This window comes from Triturus cristatus, chromosome 6 (genome assembly GCF_964204655.1).
Source record: "Triturus cristatus chromosome 6, aTriCri1.1, whole genome shotgun sequence".
Lineage (NCBI taxonomy): Eukaryota > Metazoa > Chordata > Amphibia > Caudata > Salamandridae > Triturus > Triturus cristatus.
Genome location: NC_140589.1, coordinates 298,556,652 through 298,579,396, shown reverse-complemented (window position 1 = coordinate 298,579,396; position 22,745 = coordinate 298,556,652). Strand labels below are relative to the sequence as shown.

Below are 22,745 nucleotides of genomic sequence, written 5' to 3'. Positions count from 1 at the left end.
GAGTCCTTTACGGGCCCCCCCGGGTGGTCTAACTGCTAGCCTTTCCATGGCGGGATCACCGCCGTGGATAGGGTTGTAGTGAGGCATCTCGTAATATGCTCAGCGGTGCAGCATACTGCGGCCTCTGACAGCTATGCCACCGCTGCGGGATCCATGATCCCTGGCGATTGCAGCGGTCCGACTGCCAAACTCAAAATACGGCGGTCAGACCACTAAGGATTTGGTGGGCCGATGGACCGCTGAACTCGTAATAAGGCTCTAAGACAACTTAAATGAACTGTGAACCGGGTCAAATTGGAGGTATGTAACTTACCTAACATGGCTCCTAATCACTCAAAGATACTGCACATTAAAAATAGATTATTAAGAATCCATCAGATGTGGGGGATTGCTGCTTTCTGTCTGGCTCCAATGGCGATTCACCAGGATCCACTGGTAACATCAAACTTTGCTGTACTTTTACCCACTAGCTTGTAGAAGGGGATAGCCTTGATAGCAGCAGTGGAACCTGATAATCTAAGCGGGTGCCCAGGTTTGGCACCCCTTGAGCACCAGCACCTCCAGAATGACTCATACAGTTTGGGTGCATCTCTTGAACCTGCATCTTGACTACCTCAGCCTGGATACTCTTTTTGACCCGGTTCGACATCCTGCATGCCTTGCTCTTTTCAGGCATTTTGTCCTTTGGAGCTATGCCATGGACAAATATAAGAGTTGACCTCGTGGACACAATGTCCAGCATTTCAGTACACTTGGTCTGCTAGACAACAGCCAGGTTAGATGCAAAGTTAACTTCCTCAACAGAGCAATCCTTGTCTACTCTTTGTAGCATGTCAGAAGGGGCTCACAGTGCTCCTCAATCTGGTTGTTGACTAAAAAAAGTGTTACCACATCTTCCTCACAAGGCAGCGCCTTAGGTAATTTACACAATAAACCTGGTGCTACCAATGTCAATCAAACAATCAACCATACTGATCTTATCATCAAGTGTGCCGAGTGAGGTGAGAAGACTGTGTATGGAGGTGCACATGTTATATGAATTTATAGCGGTGCGTGAGCATACTTGTGAATTATAAGTATGAGATATTAATTTTAAAGTGGTGCATAAAAAACAAATTAAAAATATAGCTATAACTTTTGAATGTCTAATGTTTGTGTAGTTTAAGTTGGGTTTGTATAGAAAATATAAATTAAGTTTTCCTCACTATAACTTATCTTTAAGCTTTTTTTGTGTGAATTTCAATGTTTTTTCTAGTGTTAGTAACAAATTTGGACTATTCCTCCAGTTTAGGTTTGAGGAGTGGATTGATAGTAAGAGGAGAGTAGCACAATATACTGGAGGAGAATGTTGTAAGGTCTACTCTGGTACAGTATATTGTGGTATAGTGGAGTGGACTAAAGTGGAATCAGGTATACTGGAGTAGTGTACAGTGGAACAGCATGCAGTGGAGTGGCGTAGACTGAGTTAGGTACAGCACAGTGGCGCATATTGGAGTGGTATACAGTTGGATAGCATACAGAAGTGTGGTAAAGTAAAGTCGAGTTTTGTAAATAGTGTAGAGTGTATTTGTGTCCGTTGTCCTGGCGTACAGTGGACTGCTAAAGACTGGAGTGTTGTATAGTGTAGAAGCATACACTGGAATGTTGTATACTGAAACAGCGTACAGTGGACTCTAGTACAGTGGAGGGGGGTAAAGTGGAATAGTGTACACTAGAGTGGAGTACAGTGGGGCACCATACAGTGGAGTGGCGTACAGTTTAGTGATGTATAGTGGGATTACGTAAAGTTGAGTGAGGTACAGTAAGATGTTGTAAATTACATTTCCGTAAAGTGCAGTGGCGTATATTGGGGTGCTGTACAGTGCAGTTGTGCAGAGCAGAATAGCATTCACTACAGTGGGCTATAGAGCAATAGGGTACACGACAATGACGTATACTGGAGTAGCATAAAGTGTAGTGCCATACACTAGAGTAGCATAGAATTGTGAAGTCTTCAGTGTAATAACGTTCAGTTTAGTGGCAGGAAATCTTCAAACAATATATTGGAGTGGGTTATATTGGAATACTGTACAGTAGAGTGTTGTACAATTGAATATGGTTAATTATCGAAGCATAGAGTCTAGTAATATACAGTGACGTGTTGTTTAGTGCCATGGCACAAAATATAGTCTTGTAAAGTGTAATTACATACAGTGGATTGTAGTACAATACAGTACAGTGACATATTCTGCATTTCAGTACAATGTAGTGCCGTAGAGTGGGGTAGCATACACTGGAATATGTACAATCTAGTACTGCACCATGAAGTGGGGCATAGTTGAATAGTATTTGGTGGAATCACGTGAACTAGAGTTGCGTTCAGTTGCGAGCAGTACTGTGTAGGGGTGTCCAGAAGAACAAGTTACTTACCTTCGGTAATAATGTATCTGTAAGAGACATATGTAGTTCTAGATTCCTTACCTTAGAATTACCCCCAGGCGTCAGACTGGATCCGGAGAAATTTTTTGGTAGCAGTACCCCTGCGCGTCGGTAGGTGGCGTAGGTCATCTCCGAGTCCGTTTTCGGGGTCGTGTTCGCCGGGGTGACGTCGCGGTGTCTATTTAGATGCTGCCCCTGCACGCTGATGTCAGTTCTGACACGACTTTCCACACCAGAAGCGCAGAGCCATGCAAGACACTGACCACTGGTGAACATAACTAGGGTCCTGTAAGGGAGTCGCTATCCCTAGAAGTCAGTTCGCACAACAGGGAACATAGGTGCGGCAGTAAGTAATCTATAAATACATATTTCTCATACAGATACATCGTTACTGAAGTTAAGTAACTTGTTCATCTGAAAGAGACTGTAGGTATAGATTCCTTACCTTAGAAAATATACCCCAGCAAAGCCAACCCCGGAGGTGGGTCTGCAAACTAAGTTCACACCAGGAAGTCCAGGAGAACAGAACAGCTGAAAAAACCATCTCTCCAGACTTGGCTGTCCAGGCAGTAATGTTTCATGAATGTGCCAGATATCAACGAACGTAACTCCACGTCCCAAAGCAGTAGTGGCTGTCGTCGTCCTGGTAGAGTGGGCATGCAGTCCTACTGGAGGTTCCTTTTTCACCAAAGAATAACAGATCTTAATGCATAAAACAACACATCGAGAGATGGTACGTTTGTGCACTGCCCAATCTTTCTATGCGTGCACATAATTCACGAAGAGTTGATCGGCCACTCGGAAGTCTTTAGTGCGGTCAAGGTAGAAGGACAGCGCACGTTTTGGGTGCAGACGGTGGAGTTTCTCCTCCTCCTTGGAAGGGTGCGGAGGTGGGAAGAAGGTGAGCAATGTGATGATCTAGTCTATGTGGAAAGAAGTAACCACTTTGGGCAGAAAAGAAGGCCTAGTACGAAGGACCACTTTGTCCGGATGGAAAGCAAGAAAGGAAGGTTTGGAAGAAAGAGCCTGAAGCTCACTCACCCTGTGGGCAGAGGTGATGGCGAGCAGGAAAGCAGTTTTGAAAGTAAGAAGACGAAGAGTACAATTATGTAGTGGCTCAAAGGGAGCACACATAAGATAAGTGAGGACAAGATTCTAGTCCCACTGCTGCATTACGAAAGGAGAAGGAGGAAAAGGATGAGTAATGCCCTTCAGAAATCTGTTAATAATATGGGACTTGAAAAGAGAAGGCGGATCAGGGAGGCGAAGAAAGGCCGAAATGGCCGAAAGATAGCCTTTAAGAGTACCATAGCAGAGCCCTGCTGGGCCAAGGTAAGAATGAAGGAGAGAACTTCAGAGAGGGGCAGAAAGGGGCAGAAAGCATTTGCTGTGCACCATGCCACAAATGTGTTCAATCTACAGGTGTATACCGTTTTAGTGGTGGGCCGCCTGGCTGCCAAGATACGTTACAGACTTCGGGAGGAAGGTTGAAAGCTGTCAACTGTCGCAGCTCAAACTCCACGCAAGGAGGTGGAGGCTGGACAGGTTCGGGAGGAGAACTGTCCCCAGCCGCTGCGACAGAAGATCCTACCGAAGAGGCAGTCGATCAGAGAATCGAGGGCCATGCTCAAGAGCTCGGGGTACCAGACTCTTCATGCCCAGTCCGGAGCCACAAGAATTTCTTGGGCCCAGTCGCGCATGATATTCTTCAGCACTCTGGGTGGAAGTGGTACAGGCGGAAAGGCATACAGGAGGCTGCATTTTCACTCGCGACGAGAGGCGTCACCAAACGAGTGCCACCTTGGAAATTCCAACGCGCAGAACTGTGGACATTGTGCATTCTCTTTGGTGGCTAACAGAGCTAACCAAGGCTCTCCCTACCGTTGAAAGAGACCTTGCACCAACTCCAAGTAAAGACACCATTCGTGATACATCATGCACCGACAGCTGAGTTCGTCTGCCCTGGCGTTCTGGGAACCCGCCAGGTGTTGAACCACCAGGGATAGCTCTGATGTTCCAGCCATGTCAAAAGGCGAAGAACCTCTTGACATAGGGTCTACGACCACATCTTGCGCTGTTTGTTGCAATACCATATGGCTGTTGTCCGTGAACACCTTTGACCGAAAGAAGGAATGCCTTAAATGCAAGACAGATCGCCTGAAGCTCCAGAAGGTTGATGCGGAGTCCGGACTCCGCCAGAGGCCTCTGATATCCACCTCTCCCATGTGACAGCTCCATCCCAGGAGTGATGCATCTGTCACCACTGTGAACTCTGGTTGGGGAAGGGAGAGGGATCTTCCGTTGACCCAATCTTGGTTCGTTAGCCACCACTGCAACTGACTCACAGATCCCCCTGAGATCTGGACAACATCAAAAAGATTCCCCTGATGCTGCACCCAATGGAACTTCATGTCCCACTACACAGCCCGCATATGCCATCTGGCTTGATCTACCAGCAGGATGCAGGAGGCCATGAGGCCCAGCAGCCTCAGAATCATTCTACCCGAAATACAGGATAGAGGCTGAAACATCGGTATCTTAGCCTGAATATCCCAGACTTGCTGCTCGGGAGGATACGCCCGAAACTGCTCTGTATCCAGAACTGCTCCAATGTAAAGGAGCCTCCGAGAGGTAATCAGGTGCGACTTCTGCACGTTGATAGTAAACCCCAGCAAATGCAGGAGGTCAGACATAGCCTGGAGGTTGGAGATGAGAGCCTGGGGCGAGCCCGCCTTCAACAGCCAGTCATCGAGATAGGGAAAGACTAGAACCCCTGATCTGTGCAGATTAGCTACAACCACCGCCATCACTTTTGTGAACACCCTGAGGGGTGCTGGTAAGGCCAAAGGGGAGCACGCTAAACTGAAAATGCTCGGGCCCACCATGAACCGTAGGTAAAGTCTGTGAGCAGGCAAGATGGGGATGTGAAAATAAGCCTCCTGCAAGTCCAAAGCTACCATCCAGTCTCCAGGGTCAAGGGCAGATAGGACCTGAGCCAAGATTAACCTTTTGAACTTCTCCTTTCGGAGGAAGCATTTGACGTCCCTGAGGACTAAGATAGGACGCAGGCCTTTCTCCTTCTTGGGTACCAGGAAGTAGTGGGAGTAGCAACCACGCCCTACTTCTGGAACAGGGACTCGTTCCATAGTCCCCTTGGCGAAGAGGCTAAGAGGGCTATAATTCCTGGCAGAGAAGGGCCAAGTGATCCTCGGACATGTGATGGAGTGTTTGTGGCATGGAGGGAGGGGTAGTCTTGAAGGGGAGAGAGTAGCCCCTTCGGACTCTCAGCTTAACCCACCTGCCCAACGTGATGTTGTGCCAGTGGAGGTGATGGCGGATCCCACCCACTGGCAACTGGTGGTCCTGAAAAGTCAGACTAGGAAGGTTTGGAGGCTGCTGCAGAAGGGGCATTGGTGGACTGGCCCACCCCCTGGCCACCAGACCCACGACGCTGAGTCCCACGTCCCCGGCCACGCATAGGCTGAACAGCTTGCGCCGGCCTGTGGCTCTAGGTAGAACGTGGTGGGGCACTCTTTCCATCGCCACGAAAGGGGCCACGAAAGGGGCCACGAAAGGGGCGAAAGGCAGACGGCATGGGGCGAGAAGTTGCAATAAGGCCCAAGGATCTGGCAGTGCCCTAGAGTCCTTGAAGCGCTCAAGTGCGTAGTCCACCTTGTCGCCAAACAGGCAACGGCCATCAAAGGGCATTTCCAAAAGTGTGGATTGGACATCCCCAGGGAAGCCAGACGTTCTCAGCCAGGCATGAATGAATAAATGAATATAACATTTATAGAGCGCTAACTTAGCCCAAGGGCGTCAAGGCGCTAACAGCAGAACGATATGCAAGCAGGAGAAGACACACTCAGACAAGCATCTAAGGGAACAGCCAGGTCTTTAAAACCTTTCGAAAAAGAGTGTGTTATTGTTGTTCCGAAATTTCCTCAGGGAGGGAATTCCACAATTTGGCTGCGGAAATTAAAAAGGCTCTCCTGCCCCATCTCACCCTTTTAAACCTGGGAATGGTAAGGAGATATTTGCTTGCTGACATGAGATTCCTAATGGGAGCATAGTGTCGAAATAAAGCTTTAATGCCATCAGGACCCACGCCATAGTAAGCATTGTGAGTGAGGAAAAGGGTTTTGAACATAATTCCGCGAACCATAGGAGCCCAGCACAAAGAAAGAAGAGAAGCCGAGACTGAGTGGTGTTTAGGAAAGTCTGGCAGCGGCATTCTGCACCAGCTGCAGGCGCCGCAACTGTCCCTTGTTAATGCCCAAATAAAGGGCATTACAATAGTCCAATCTGGACAATATTAGTGCAATGACAACTTGTTTGCGTGAAGCAAATGAGAGAAACTGCGAGATCTTCCTTATAAGCCTGATTAGTGCAAAACAGGTGGCCATCGTCCTGCTAATCTGCAGGTTCAAAGAAAGGGAACTGTCCACCACAACTCCCAAGTTTTTACCATGGGAGACGGGACTTGGGCAAGTGCCCAGAGAGTCAGGCCACCACTCCCTGGACCAAATGTCCAACTTGTCCCCAAAGATAAGAATCTCCGTCTTCTCGCCATTTAATTTCAGATAGTTTTGCACCATCCATGACGAGACTGCTTGTATGCAATTTTTAAAATTGCGAGCGGAGTCACTGATGTTATGAGTGATGGACACCATTATCTGCATGTCATCCGCGTACGACAGCACCTCCAAACCAAAAGATTTTACCACCTTTGCGAGCGGGGCAACATAGATCATAAATAACGTAGGGCTCAAGGAAGAGCCCTGAGGCACTCCGCATGATAGGGGAGTTGGATCTGAATAGAAATTTCACAATTTCACTGTTTGAGTCCGCTCGCTAAGAAAGGAAGCGAGAAGCACTAAAGCCGAGCCCCCAATACCTATCTCCCTGAGGCGCTCCACAAGTCTCAGTGGGGATACGGTATCAAAGGCTGCGGTAAGATCAAGTAAAATTAGTAAGGTGGTATGCCCTGCATCCACCTGTGTACGAATATTGTCAAAAACCGCAGTTTCTGTGCTATGACAGCTTCTGAACCCATGTTGAGAACCATCAAAGATTTGATGGTCCCTCAAATAGGCACTCAAGTGGGAATTCAGGTGAGATCCTAGAATCTTCGCTGGGACCGGCAAGAGGGAAATAGGACGATAATTTTTCAGTTCCATCGAGTCCAGCGAGGGCTTTTTCAAAAGTGGCCTAACCACTGCCCCTCTGAGATGGCTAGATTTAGGACAGTGGTAAGATGCGGTGTAATAGCATCTTTAGCAACTTTTAGGACCTTCAAGGGACAAGGATCCATAGGAGATCCAGACTTAACTCCTTCTAATAGGTGGTCCATAATCTCTGGTGACATACTCGGAAAAGCAAGTAAACTAGGAGTCACCTTCCTGCTGGGACTTTCCGTTGGATAGGTTACAGGCTGGGCTTCTAGTTCCTTATTTAGATTTGAGGCTTCCAACTGAGCATATATATCTGAGATCTTAGTGCAAAAAAAAGGCTGAGAGCCTATCGCAGAGTTCCTGTGAGGGCTCCAGAGGGTCAGTAACCGGGGGAGAAATAAGGGAGTTAACAATGTTAAAAAGCTCCTTGGAGGATTTCAGCGACTCTGAAATTTTTACGTAGTACCTTCCCTTTTACTTCATGATAGATGCTTTGTATGCTTTCAAGCATTGTTTATGCAGTTCTCTGCCTGAAGGTGCTAGGTCAATGTGCCATAGTCTTTCCTGCTTCCTACACTCCTGTCTCAACTTACGCAGTCTATCGGAGAAGCATGGTGAGGACTGCCTTTTTCTTGCTGAATAATGACATTTTACAGGTGCCAAGGTGTTCATGACTGCTAATAATTTTTTTAGATAGCTTGTCTGCAGCTAAGTTAGCGCTTAAATGTCCTGGGAGCTAAATATTTGTGAGAGAGTTAGCAAAGGCCTCATTACTAATCAGATTAAGATTCCGTTTGTCAGCCACTTTCCTGTTTTCAGGTCGAATATTCCAAGAACCCAAGACCCTTAAATTAAAGTGGTCTGACCAAGATAGCGGAAGGGGCTCTCCCACCCTAATACGACGATCGTTAGAAAATATCCCATCGAGGGTGTGGCCCGCCGCATGTGTGGAGGATGTCATCAGTTGTGAAAAGCCACAGCCATTCATACTTTCCAAAAGGGTTTGTGTGTCGTGACAAACTATTATCTAAATGAAAATTAAAATCACCAATTAGTGTAAAATGTGTTCTTTCTAGGTAGGGCTCCAAAAGATTACAAAAGTCCTGACTGAAGGATGCCCTAGGACCAGGTTGTTGGTAACAGAAAACACCAGAAAAACTTTCTGTAGGGTGCGTATTTATGGAGAAGTATAAAGCCTGGTACTTATCGAGAGGTGAGGTGAGTGGTTCAGAGCGACAGATAAAAGTATCCCTGAACAAAATACCCAATCTCCCCCCTCGTCGTCCTACTCTGTCCAATCTGGTAAGGCAGTAGCCCAAAGGGATAGCCACTACAAGGCCGGGACCTGAGCAATCATTAGCCCACGTTTCAGTTACGAACACCCAGTCCGGTTTTCGTTGTAGAACAAAATCTTTAAAAGCAACTTTGTTTTTAATCAGGGATCTAGCATTAATGAGGAAGCCCTGAACTGACTTCTCATTAACGGAGGGAGTACCTATAGCCTTAGTAATGTCAGAACTCTCCTCCCCTCCCCATATAGTTCCAAATTCACAAGACACACAAAAAGAGAACCCTTTCCTAGCAAAGGTTTCTGGGTCTAATGTATGTTTGCAATGAGCCTTAACCTTGCACAATTTCAAAAGTTCCTCTCTTGAATACATTATCCCTACCTTTAAACCTGGCAGAGAATAACCAGCATCCCTGGTGCCTGGCATGGACTTGGCGCGGACGGGCGCAGACGGGCTTGCCTTTGGCGCGCCGGTGGCGGGCCCGCTGCGCGCGTCCGGTGCGCGGCAGGCTGGGCATGCTGTTTTTATAGGCTTCGCGCCTCAGAGCTACCGAAGTGGAAACTGTCCAACCCAGCGAGTCGGCGATATCAAGTCCACACCAGATGTTGAACTTAGCTGCGTTTCGACCCTCAGCAACAGCACGGGTGAGCAAGGCGCGAGCCTCCTCCGGGCACTATAGCAGCACATGCGTGACCGTATCCCACACCGCGTGTGTATAACGGCCCAAGAGACATGCCGTGTTCACCGACCGCAGACCAAAGCTGGCAGAAAAAAACATCTTCTTCCCAAGATGGTCCAGCTTCTTGGATTCCCTATCTGGGGGAGCAGTAGGGAATGCGCCCTTTGAGGATAAAGCTTTGTCCACCAAGCTCTCAGGGGTAGGGTACTGGGAGAGGAAAAGTGGGTCACCCGGTGCCGGGCGGTGGCGTCAGGCAATAATCCTGTCTACAGGAGCCCCTGTGCTGGGCTTGGACCAAGTGCCCAGAAGGATGTCAGTGAGAGCCTCATTAAAAGACAGCAAAGGCTCCACAGAGACTGCTGCTGGTTGAAGCACCTCAGGCAGGAGGTTAGTCCTGACAGCCACCATAGGAAACTCGAGGCCCAAGGCCTCAGCTGCCTTACGCAACACTACAGCGTGGGAAGCTCCCTCCTCCAGTAGGGAAAGAAAGCATACCAAGGTCTGGGGAGGTACCCAGACCACTGCATCACCCAGCTCCTCTCGCCAGTTCGGCTCCTCAAGTTGGTCTGCTGGAGGGTCAACAGAGCCTTCCCAGTCTTCCTCACCGTCCTCTGGCTGCCACTCAGGGCGGTTGGGAATGCCAGGGAGGAACAGCAGTACAAAAGTACCCTCTGGCACCGGTGCCGACATCGGTCAATGTCGGTCCGGCGCTGTGTCCAAATCGGAGGTGAGACTGGGGTCGATGCCTGTCTGGGGCATAACCGACTTCGGGGGCATCGTCACTGGAATTGGTGTCTGGGAAGGTACCGTGATTTCGACTGGCAACGATCCAGATCCAGTCCTGGTTCCTTGGGGACACTGCGGCACCGAGGCTGGAGTAGCCCCCAGCCGAGTCCGTGGTTCCTGAAGGTGAGCCTGCAGAGTCGGGCTGCCCAAAGATTCTGTGCAGCGCTTCGTAAAATGCACGGAGCTGGGCAGGGGACGCTCCGGCTCCAGGAAAGGGAGGGATGCGTGGAGCAGGAGGAAGGAGCGGGAGAGCGACGACCCTCCGGGTCCCGCGTCATGTCGGCCAATGGACGGGGATCAGACGAAGAGAAATGCTGCTTCTTCACCTTCCTCTTGTGCTTTGACCTACCCGAGGAGTGCGAAGACTTCGAGGACAAATGATGGTGGCTCCGTGTCTAGTCCCACTACCTTTCCCTCGACCGGGACCTCGAATGGCGCGGAGCTGACTGCCGGGCCTCCAAAAGCTTTCGGGACCGCTCCCCCAAAGACTGCGGGTTCAAGGCCCGGCATTCGGAGCACGACTACGGGTTGTGGTTACGCTCCAGGCACCAGAGAGACACGAGGTGCGGATTCATCACCGACATCAACTTATGACAGGAGTCACAAGGCTTGAAACTGGGCCGACAGCTGGACATCCCCTCATGCACCAGGAGTCTAATACTCAAAAAGATGTCGACAAAAGTCAAAAAAGAGTTAGTCAAAAAGTGACTACGGGTCACACTCTCTCCGGATCTGCGCTGACTGGTGCGGAAAAATAAAGAACTGACATCAGTGCACAGGGGGGCGTCTAAGTAGACACCTTGACGTCATCCCGGCGAACACGACCCCAACGCCGGAAGCTGAGTCGACCAATGCCACCTACCAACGTGCAGGGGTACTGCTACGAAAAAAATTCTCTGGATCCAATCTGACGCCTGGGGGTGATTCTAAGGTAAGGAATCTATAACTACAGTCTCTTTCAGATGTTAATTGTTATAGAGTAAAGTGGCGTAAAGTGGACCATGTAAATTAAAGGAAACAGAGCTAAAGTGTGTGAAAATAAATTCAATTTTATATTTGCAAAATATATATTATAATTAGGGCTCCCAGCTTTATTTTTAATTTCCATCTGTATTTATCCATATTCACTTTTTGCTATTTTTATCTGTATCAGCCATATTTATTTTCGGTTTTGAGAAAAAATGAAGCTCAAACTAGCATATTTTCCCATTTATTTAACCGATAAATATGAACTCATGCTTGAACACTTGCCAGGATTCAATGATAGGAACCAGCAGCAGAAGATAAATCAATGCACTTACATGAAAATTTCAATATCAAACTTGTGCATATTTACTGCTGTTTAAGTCTCTTTACTAAATTATTTTTAATTTTTAACACCCTTACCTATCAATCTACACAGCTATTGACCTGGCAGTCAGTATTTAGAATCAATTTCTGTTTTCATCCAAATTTAAAAATAAATACAGACAAGAAAATAAATGGTTTTCTGTCTGTATTTATCTGTATAAATCAGTAAAAACAGAAAACAGGGAGCCTTAATTATAATATGGAAATGTAAAATTTCTCGCTGGATATGTAAATAGTGTAAGTATTGCTAAAGTTATACTTTATGGAAAACATATTTATATATTATGCTATGTTGCACAGTGCTAAGTTCACTGTATGCCACAGTACATGGGGCTCACAATGGGGTATGCGATTGGTTCATGGCTGTGTTTAGCAAAGGTAAAAATCAGCCATATAGTTTTTTTATCACAAATTTCCATTATTGTGCGGTCAGTGTTTTGCTGCCTTATAGCTTAGGGTGTTACATATAATTAAGTATTAACTTGTATTGATATTAACTGATCACCAATTTATTTCGGTGGTTATATGTTACCTTTTTAGTTTGTAAATGTGCAAATATTATCGAGCTAAGGATTTTTTTTTCATATTCTCTAACTTAATAATTTTGGACCCGTTCGCCGGCTCTCTGCTACATTTAGCATACTTTTCCCACCCATTTCATTGTGAAAGGAGTAAACGTTTTGCAGGGTTTAGTCAAAGAAAAAGGGGGAGGGGGTTCTCAAAATGTGCTTAATCGCAATGTATTTCACATATACTTTGATACTTTCTGGTCTTCAAAAACTACCAGTTGGATTTTGTTACAATGCGACAGGATTACATATTATAGTGCCAACATGACTATTTTGTGTAGCTTAGGAAAGTAGTGTAACTAATGTATATGTTTTAAGACATTTAAAGTTAGTGAAATCTGTTATTGCATTATTTGAGCGAAATATGGGGGTATTTTGTGATAGTACCACAGTACATAGTGATTACAACTCATTAGCTGATTGTCTAATCATTGGCTTTAGAAAAGTTAAAAATAGCTATGTTGTTTTTAGGTACACTTTGCCGGTATTCTGCATTACGCTTTTCAATGTTGGCAAGCTTTAGGTGTGGAATATATTTGCCCTAACCAAAAGTGGTAATAATAGATCAAAATATGTCAGTTTCCATAATTCTTTTTGTAAATTATGGATTGCACTGCAGTACCGCAATACCCCAAAAACATTTTGTAAGGTTAACATTTTTCTTTTTTAATTTAAAGTTTTCAAGCAGTATACTCTGAACTGCGTTATTTTTGTTACGTACCGCTGCAATTTTTAGCAATTAGTGAGGTACTCTGTAAATTTTTATGTACATATTTAAATATGTAAAAAACTGAAAATACACTTTAGCTCACTAAACCTATAAAATATAGTGTCATAGTATATTTGTAAATTATTTTTTTTTAAATATTTCGGCACCGCAGTGCTCCCGATTTAAAATATATATATATATATATATATATATATATATATAAAGATATATATATATAAACATATAAATATTCTTCTCTACATATTACCACTTTAATAAAGTGGTAATAGGTACGGGAAAAATACCAAACCTAATACTTACCTACATTAAATGGCGTAACACAGAACACAGGGAAACTTAAAATGAAAATATTAGCTAATGACCTGTCATCACTATATACCTTGGTAGTACTGCTGTACTAATGCAGCCACAGATTTAGCTAAATTAAAAAGACTAAATACGTATAAAATGCTTACCCTACTTACCTGTAGTACCCGAAAAATCATCTGTGCACCATATTAAATAATACTTCCACATTTTGTACAAATCCTACTGATAGGTTTTGCGCTATGCGAAAAATAAAAGTCCATGTAAAAAGGATTGTAAAAAGGATTTTACGCCTGTTTTGGGATCACCCTTTTTTCTCTGCACCCCCTTGACGAAATGCAGCAAAAGAATAGCAGATTGTAAAATGTTACCTTCCCCTTCAAGAACATTTTCCAACACTTTGAAACACGGCAGAGTGACTAAAGGTCGGAGCACACATTCTTACCAGGCCTCGGGGAGCAGGCTTCTGTATTTGTGAGGCGAGGTGGTCTCCGGGAAGTTGGAGAGAATTGCCAGGTGATGAGGCAGCAGCTCGGACCCGTGGTAGGTGAACAGAATCCCCAGCGCCTGCACATTGCTTTCCTGCAAATGTCAAAGAGTCAATGTAATGGCATGAATCCTCTTTTGGACAAGGATCACAAGGTGCATCAGGCTCCTCGCTTTTATTGTCATGGCCTTTTATTTAATAAGTTTCGCCAGGGAAACGTTAAATGTTGGTTCTGTCAGGAAAAGGCAAGATCAAAGATTACAATATTCTACAGGGCGGTACAAAGCAATGAACTGTTTCTAACTCTGTTAAGAGCAACAACTCGATTTACACAGCGCGTCTCAATTGGGCTGCAGACCTTTTATTCGCTATCCATTGCCCTTTCATAGTTTATTTAAACACAAACTAAATAATATCAAGAAAATAGCAGCCTAGCCATCCGTTCAAAAAAGTAATGAGAAAGTAAGATTATTACTGCTCCCGCTGGTTTGGGCAATTTTCTGCAACAGCACAACATGAATAACAATTTTTGATGCATAAATCTAACAGCTCTAAAAAATAACCACCCTGTCTTTTCACTTTCTCTCTATAACTTTTTCAAATGATTTGTAAATTTTCCGCTTAGACGCCAGGCATGGCATCTGTTATGGCATCAAGATATCTGAAAGGAGAGAACTTATGATCACATAAAGGACATGATTTTGGAAAGTTAAGTCTTTCTGATCAGATACAGTGAAATCTCTGAAAAAAGATATGCTAGAAATGAGCAAAAAAAGGATCCCTGTAAATTTGCCGCACGGGCGGATCTTGCAGTTTGTACACTTTATGTAGATCTCCCTGGCAAAATGGGGTCCAGCGAGGAACACAAGAGATGCCTCACCTGTGCAAGAAGCTGTGGTTCGCACTGGACCTCATTTCGCTGGTGAGTGCCACACAAAGTGCCCGAATAGGTTAGCGAGTGAGCCTTTTTACGTCTGACTACACAGATTTCACTATGTGGAGGTCATTGGAATTAATTCTTCAGACAGGTACAGAGAGAGACTATGCCTTAGATCAGCCCTCTTCAGCCAGTCGTTCTCATGGTTTGCCATGGGTTGAGAGGGCTGTCCTCATGCCCATGGCATTTCCTGGATGATTACAATGTCTCGTTTGGGTTCCCATTAAGGATTGGCGACAGAAGCATCAATCAAAAAGTAGTACTTTTGTTAGACTGCAAGGTGCAAAATCCCATGTAGCTTGTAACTGAGTCTCGGTGTGTTCTTTGGTGTACGCACTTTGTTTTATCGACACAACATTTAAAATGTTGATTTTGGCTTTTTTTCATTTAGGAAGTGTAAGCTTTTCAGATACAGTGCTATAGGGGCACAGTGCCATTTGCAAATTGCCTTTACATCTTCATTTGTTTTACTTTGCTGACATTATAACAGGGTGTATGTAAAGCTTTATTGTACACAAAATAAAGACATACATTTTCTTAAAGATACAATGAAAATACTGTTCCTTTATCAAAAATATCTACTATGCAATATTGTGCTGTGTATGCTTTTGAAGATCAACATGTACAATGAAACTTTGACTCCTTTCCATAATAGTGTTCTGAAATGGTACAACCTGGTATTATTTATGGGGTTTAATTGACCACTCTGTCCCTCCATAGAAGTCTCTTGGCATTTGGTGGCTTGACCTGAACAGTAAGGTGGCACAACTTGAAAATAACTATGTCTTGTGGATTTTCCTGAAAATCAGGATTGACAATTGACATCGGATGTTAATTGGGATAGAGTTGCACAGTCTGGCTCCTTGGACCCTGCATGCTCTCTCACCCCACTTCTTGTACTTGCATTGCAGAACAAGGAAGGTACAATTTTTCTTTGATCTGAGATTACAAACAGGTGTATAGATATCAAAAATATCACGCAGAAAGGATGAAGCAGATTCATGGAAAATATTGTGCATAATGCTGGCTGATTTGAAAAGGATTCTGTTTTTTACTGGTACCCAGTTTAAATGCTGGCGGACAGATGTAACTGGTTCAAACTTTTTCTTCGATTGAAGATGGTGTGAATTAGGGTGTTTAATATTATCTGTAGGTGATTTATTGACTTGGCAGGTAGGAAAAGATAGGGCACTTAAAGACTGAAGGATTAGGCCATTTCTGTCCCACCGAGGTTGCAGGGGCCTACATTACGCCCCAGTCGTGGAACTCCCCAATGCAGAGAGCTAACTTCAAAGGAAAAAGGTCCTAGCTGGATCTGTTGACATCTGTTGTAGCTGAATGATCTGAGCCATGCAAAGGCCTTATCCTAAATGTTGCAATTTCTGAGACAATGAAGGCGGATTTGATGGTTTATGGTGTCGAAGGCAGCAGAGATATCCAGAGTATGACTACTCCTGTATCTCCGATGTCGGCGATCATCATGAGATAATCTATTGCAAAAGTAATGACCACTTCAGTGCCAAATTCAAGGGCGAAAGCTGGCTTGGTTATTGACTAGTAGCTTATTATTTTCAATCAAATTTTTAAGTTGTCTGGTCACCAAGCAGTTTGACGATATAATGCAATACAGATATAGGCAGGTAGTTGATAGGATCATAGAGGCACAGATTAGATTTTTTTTTTAATGGGCGTTACTATTGCTCATTTTAGGATTGTAGGAATGCCCTGATCCAAAGAATAAAAAAAAAAAAAGATAGATGGAATGCTTGGATTAATCTCAGCCACTGGTAATAACTTAAGGCCGCAGCCCAGTCCATTGTTATTTTGCACCCATTCCTCAGTTTGGACCCAGCTATTTGCAAATCAGGCTTGACCCTACTCCAACAGGTAAAGTCCAGCCTGTACTGCCAAGCCAAGTCCTCCCTGAATTGAAACACAAGCAACCCAGGACCGGTTTTGCCCTTATTATGGGCTCATCAGCCAGATACAGCTTTGTTCCAGTGACACAGTGTGCATGGGACCCACATCTGGGCATATCTGGCTCCATTCAGGGCAACACACAAAAGTATACAAAAATTGATGGATGGAATGCTTGAATTAATCTCAGCCACTGGTAATCACTTGGGACCGCATTCCAGTCCATCCTTATTTTGCACACCATGCCACCTCAGTCTGGCCCCAGCTATATGCAAATCAGTCTTAACCCTGGTCCAATAGGAACAGTTCAGCTCGAACTGGCAAGCCAAGTCCTCCCTGAACTGGAACAAAGGCAACCCAGAACCGGTTTTACCCTTTTTATGGGCTCATTAGCTGGGCATAGCTTGGTTCCAAAGACAGTGTGCACGGGACCCACGTCTGGGCACAGCCATCCCACTTAGGGTGACACACAAATGTATACAATATGCCACTGGTATACACTCCTTGCTGATGAGACCATAATACCGATTGCCGGTACGCAACATGGCAGCAGATTACTGCTCTCGCTAGATTTTTCAGTGGAGCTTTATCTATTGATTAAAGGGTTACAATTGTGACCATATACAAATGTAATCCTTACCTTGCCCAAAATATTTGCAGAAATGTGCACAAGGTCACTTGAAGAAATGTAAATATTCCCCTTCTTCAGTAGTGTCCTCTTTAGCACACAGAAACCCCACAATTTTCCCTTAATTAAAAAAACAAAAGCTTATGTTGTGTCAAAGCAAAATACTCTTAAGATCTTGTAAGAGACCATTCTAGACGTCTAGGAGACCTCATGTCATGATTGATATAATATGAAATATATAACAAGGGTGGGCTTTTGGTCAGTGCCCTTCAGCTCTTGGCTTTCATGTGTTTGCTTGACTGGTCTGTCCATCAATCTCATGGCATTTCGGGAATATTACATTGCCTCATTACTGTTTCTATTGGGTTTTGATGATGGGTTTTAATTGGAAGCCCTACACAACTAGTCTCTTACATTCCCAGTCTTGGCTCTTCATCGTGCCTTCCTGCCTAACTCACTCCCTATCCCCCTTCCAGTCACTACCATCTCCTATTCCGCAGCTGCCTGTCCACCGCCCTCACTCCGCGCCCCCCTTGGCTCACCGTTATTTCCCCGTCATCCCCTCTGCGAATGGATCGCCCCATTGCTGTCAATTTCCACATCAGATTTTCTTTCCCCATCCCATCCACTGCCCCTTGCTCCCTGGCCTCACTTGCTTCCAGGCACTAGACGTTGATGGCTGCTCTGCTCGTGAATGACAGGAGCGTAATGCACAAATACCTCTAACGAAGTGTTCTAGATATGAAGTAGAGAGTTTAAACCTACATAAGACTTCTAAAAACTAACTATATTAGGATGGCATCTTTGTGAAAACAAACATCAACAACAACTAAGGCCACTAAAATCCAGCTTTGGCATATTTATTTAGGACATAGAAAACATGCAAAATGAATTAGCTCAGTGAATGTGAACATGCAAGTTGAAACGCTGATGCGCTCTCTATGGTCTGGAATGCTCAAAACAAAAGCACAGGTGAGTTTATGGACGCAGTTTCTTTCCATTTTCAGCAAAAGTAGACATTCAAGGGAATTTCCTTTATTCATAATTCTCTGGTATCCCGAGACTGAGGGGGCGGTGGCGGACACCAGAAGTGCTTCTAGTGTTCGGCTAACATACCACACTCTGCTCTGCTTACAGGAGGCACCTGCCTCTGACTGGAGGGACCCCCAGTATCGGCTTAAGGGCTTGATTATGACTTTGGTGTTGTGGCAGTGGGCTGCCACGCCAGCGTCCTGCTGCCACACCACCAAAGCAGTCTGCCCGCCAGATTAGGAGTTTTCTCATGGTCTGGCGGTCGGTGCTTTGGCGGTCCCAGGCAGTGAGCCTTAGAAAGGTGCCGCAATGGGAACACCAAAGCAGGTTCCTGCAAGGACCTAAATGCACAATGTTATGCATTTTGTTCCATGCAGAAACATGGGGGTGCATATATGGGGGGCACACCATGTGCCCCCCTGCATGCATCCCTGTACACAGAGGCACCCCCCCCTTAGTTTCCTCATTGCCACCTTTTTCCTGGTGGGCACACTGCCATGAAAAGGAGTGCAGTGAGGAAACTCATAATATGCTGGCGGTCAAGGGATTAAGGATACCGTAATGTGGTGGGTAGACCGCACCACGGGTACGTCAGCCCTATGGACCACCAAACGCGTAATTAGGCCCTAAGTAACCTCCAGTAACTGTATAAGGTACTGCGGTCTGCATCAGGGAAGCGCGGTCTGCATCAGGGAAGCGCGGACTGCAGAGCATGAAAACTGGTCACTAGTGCGTCTCAGAGTGCACAAGAACGACTGCCCAAGCAGGTAGGTCGGGCGTGCATTTTCAGGTACACGCCTGGCATAGCAGCTTTGGCAATCCGCCTTGAACACTGCTCTGCATTTTAACACTAGAATTTGGTGCACTCATTTGCTTCACACAATATTGTTTCCCATGGTGCTATAGAATATCAAACATGACCTTTCAACCCTCTTCCGCTTAACCGCCCTTTATTAGATCTTGACCTTTCCATGGTAAACCACAGGACACGCGCATCTCACAGCAATATAATAACACAGAACAAACGGCCTTCTTCCCGCAGATGTTTGGTGGTTAAAAGTGTGCACTGAAAGCTTTCAAACATTTCCAAACGCAAGAAACTAAAATCAAGAATACATGTTTTCATACAGTACCCGAGCGTAGGTCCGTGCGGACAAGACGATATTCTGGCCTCGGAAGGTCTTAAAGAACTCGGCGTTGTATCTCTCTTCGGCGGCGTGAGGCCCTCCAAGGATTTCCTGACAGACAAATGAGGCATGTTTAGAACATTATTCCAACAGGGTGCTCAAAGTGTCAGAACCGCGGTGACAACGAGATTAGGCAGGCTTAGGACAGCGAACACAGGGATCCGCTTCAAGGAGAAATTAAAGGAAGCACTGACGGATCCGGCCTTACTGGCTTCTGAGCAGTGAGAGGGGGTCTCAAGCTTCAGTAGGATACAGGGGCCACGTGCTCAGGGGAGGAGCTTTCTTTACACATAACAGGCACAGCAGGGAAGCGGTGTGCTAACCCTCCTGCACTTATGTTATTTACACATCAGGCGCAAGCTGCCGGTGTATGCATGGTGGAGATGTGGACGGATAGGTCGGGCTGTGTTTGACGAAATGAATGGGAGCATGTGTGGGTAGGTGAGTGTGTGTGTGAAGATAAATGACCTAGGAGGGGGGAGAGAGAGAGAGAGAGAGAGAGAGAGAGAGAGAGAGAGAGAGAGCGCGCGCGCGAGAGAGAGAGTATGTATGTGTGTGATTGTGGATGAATAATGGGCTGTAGGTGCATGGTTGGAGGAGACAGATGAGTGGTGATTGGTGTATTTGTGGCAGAGGTTAGGAGAAGGGGGTGTGAGGGTGTGTGAACGGTACTATGGGGGTTATGATCAGGACGATGTGTGCATGATAATAAGTGTGAGGGAATGGGAGGAAGGGTGTGTGTGAATGAGGGAGAGTGGGATCATTTTGGGAGCCTGTAGAGGTAGGAAGGCACGGATTTGGGCAGGGATGGAGAGGGCATGCATGAGGAGGCTGTGGTGGATCGGTCTGCCTACCTAACATCAGATGTGTCTCACCCAATATCCGGCAGTTTTCCCGTCAGTGTGTGACTCAAAGACAAGTGGGCAATGCCTGTGACAATCCTTTCCGTGTACCGACAAGCAACAGCTTCTACTTCAAGCCAGCACATGTAACACTCAGAATAAATAAAGAATTATTTTCCTAAAAAGATTCGAGACCTCTTTAAAGATGAAGATAAAGTTCTCAGTAACAATAGGTCTTATATCATTAACACTTCACTGAATAAGGTTTCTCCTCATTCTCTGCATCTTTATCTTAAACTAGAGTCTGCGCATGGTTGGCAACGGATACAATGTCACTAGATTTGGGATCTAGCCAACCACAGCACTGGGACTTACACGTCTGCAAGGCACAGACTTTAGCCTTCAGTAGTTTGTTCTGTGTAGACAGGGGTCGAATGTGGGAAATGGGGAGACCAGGCAAACATTCCTCGAGGGCTTCTTGGAGTCCAGGGGCAGGGTTCATAGCGTGCTTGTGGAGTGCCTAAAAACCTTCAGTGACTGACAGTGGAGAGGCAACCAGTGCCTGAAAACTGCAGCATTAAGAGGGGCAGCTCTCAATTTTTCAGCACTGGCTGGGCCTTTGTCCTTCCAGAGGCTGGTTCATAGGAGTGCATTAGAAGCCAGTGATGCATGATGCAGAAGGAGACCATAATGAGAGGAGTTGGCCTAACGGCTAGGGCGGTCGACCTCGAATCTGGGGACCTGGTTTCGAGTCTCAGCAATGACGCTGAACATCCTGTGATTCTGGGCAAATAACTTAATCTCCCAGTGCCTAACTGTTAGAACTGGGGGTCTCTAGTTGGCAGAGGTACCTTTGACCAAGTAGGGACCTATGCTTCTAGTCAGGGTAAGGGGGCTACACTCCTAAATAACCCCTGCTCACCCCCTTGGTAGCTTGGCATGAGCAGGCAGGTTTAGTTCAGAGGCAGTGTGTAAAGCATTGGTGAACACATACAGTATACAGTAAAAATAAAACAGAGGGACACCACACAGGTTTTATAAAAATAAGTATTCTTTATATAGACTTAACACAAGACCATAAACGACAAAAATCCACAATACTTTCATCAAAAGTAGGCTTCAAGATGGTAGAATTAGCTTAGTTCAAGTTGATGGTAAATGTAACACGTTTCTCACAAAAGTACCTTAAATGCGTAACGCAAACCAACAAAAAGGTCGCAGGGAGGCAAGGCGTTGGTTCCTTGCTTCGGGGGAGGCGATGAGTCTGTTACTAAGTGCTTGCGCAAAGTAGGCCATGCGTCTATTCCTTACCGGAGGGGAGGTGATGCGTCTTAGTCTTAGCTCTTACTGCGTTCCGGTTACGATGCGACAAGATGGCACCTCGATGCGTTGCGATGATCCGGTGCGATGCGATTAGATGGCGCCCTTGATGCGATGAGACGACGTGAAGACGATGCGTGCATGCCCGACGACCTTGCAGTGAACTCTGTAACTTTGGAGCCGCGACAGGCCCTGCGACACGCTTCTCCGGGGATGCAACGACCATTGTGGTGGCGACACGCTTCTCCGGTGATGCGATGATCAGCAGATGCGGCGGAGACACGCTTCTATGGTGATGCGATGACCAGCAGCTGCGGCGGAGACACACTTCTATGGTGATGCGATGACCAGCAGCTGCGACGGAGACACGCTTATTCGGTGATGCGACGGCAGCCTCTGCGGTGGCGACACGCTTCTCCGGTGATGTGACGGCAACAGCTGTGGCAGCGACACGCTTCCTCTCGTTGAGTCGCGCTTCCAGCTCCTAGCGACACGCAGGCTTCTGCAGACAAAATCCCCAGCAAGGGAATTCAGGAGGGAGCTGGTGGTGAAGTCTGGGAACCCTGAGACTTCAGCAGGAGGCAAGCACAGTTCAATCCCTTGGAGATTCTTCTTCAAGATGATTAAAGTTTCAATAAAAGTCTTTCCCTTTTTCTCCGCAATCAAGAACCACTGCAGGTCAACCCCAGAAAATAGCACTCTGGCACAGGGGCAGTACAACTCCTTCAGAGTCTTTGGATCTTCTCCTTGGCAAAAGGTCCGTCTTGATCCCAGAAGTGATCTAAAAACCTGGGGTCTGGGTCCCCCTTCCTATACCCACAAATCTTTTGTCTCTGAAGGCAGAGAGTGTCTGTACCTAGTCCAAACCAGTTCTGGGTGCATTCTGCCAGTGTCCACCTTGTTCCTTTGTCAGTGTGGGCCAGGGTCATCAGACACCCCACAGGAGGTGAAGCCAGCATTGTGAAAGGCAGGCACAGCCCTATTCAGGCCCAGGTGCTACTTCTCCCACCACTCTCCATGCAGATTGGTCTATTCAGCCTAGTGCTGACTCACCCTGCCTCCTGAAGGTCCCCAGCCCCTGTTACTCACAAAACCAG

The 22,745-nt window shown here is 46.0% G+C and overlaps 1 protein-coding gene across 2 annotated transcripts in view; it reads right to left on the bottom strand.

Annotated features, from left to right (window-relative positions):
* The window catches only part of NBAS (NBAS subunit of NRZ tethering complex), a 2,067,161-nt gene that overhangs the window by 1,339,350 nt on the left and 705,066 nt on the right, over nt 1-22,745 (bottom strand). For both annotated transcript variants that reach the window (XM_085610668.1, XM_085610669.1), the window contains exons 20-21: nt 19,433-19,537; nt 13,744-13,880 (exon numbers count right to left, since the gene is read on the bottom strand). In XM_085610668.1, the coding sequence (XP_085466794.1) occupies nt 13,744-13,880; nt 19,433-19,537 (242 nt within the window). The remainder of the gene's footprint in view (nt 1-13,743; nt 13,881-19,432; nt 19,538-22,745) is intronic.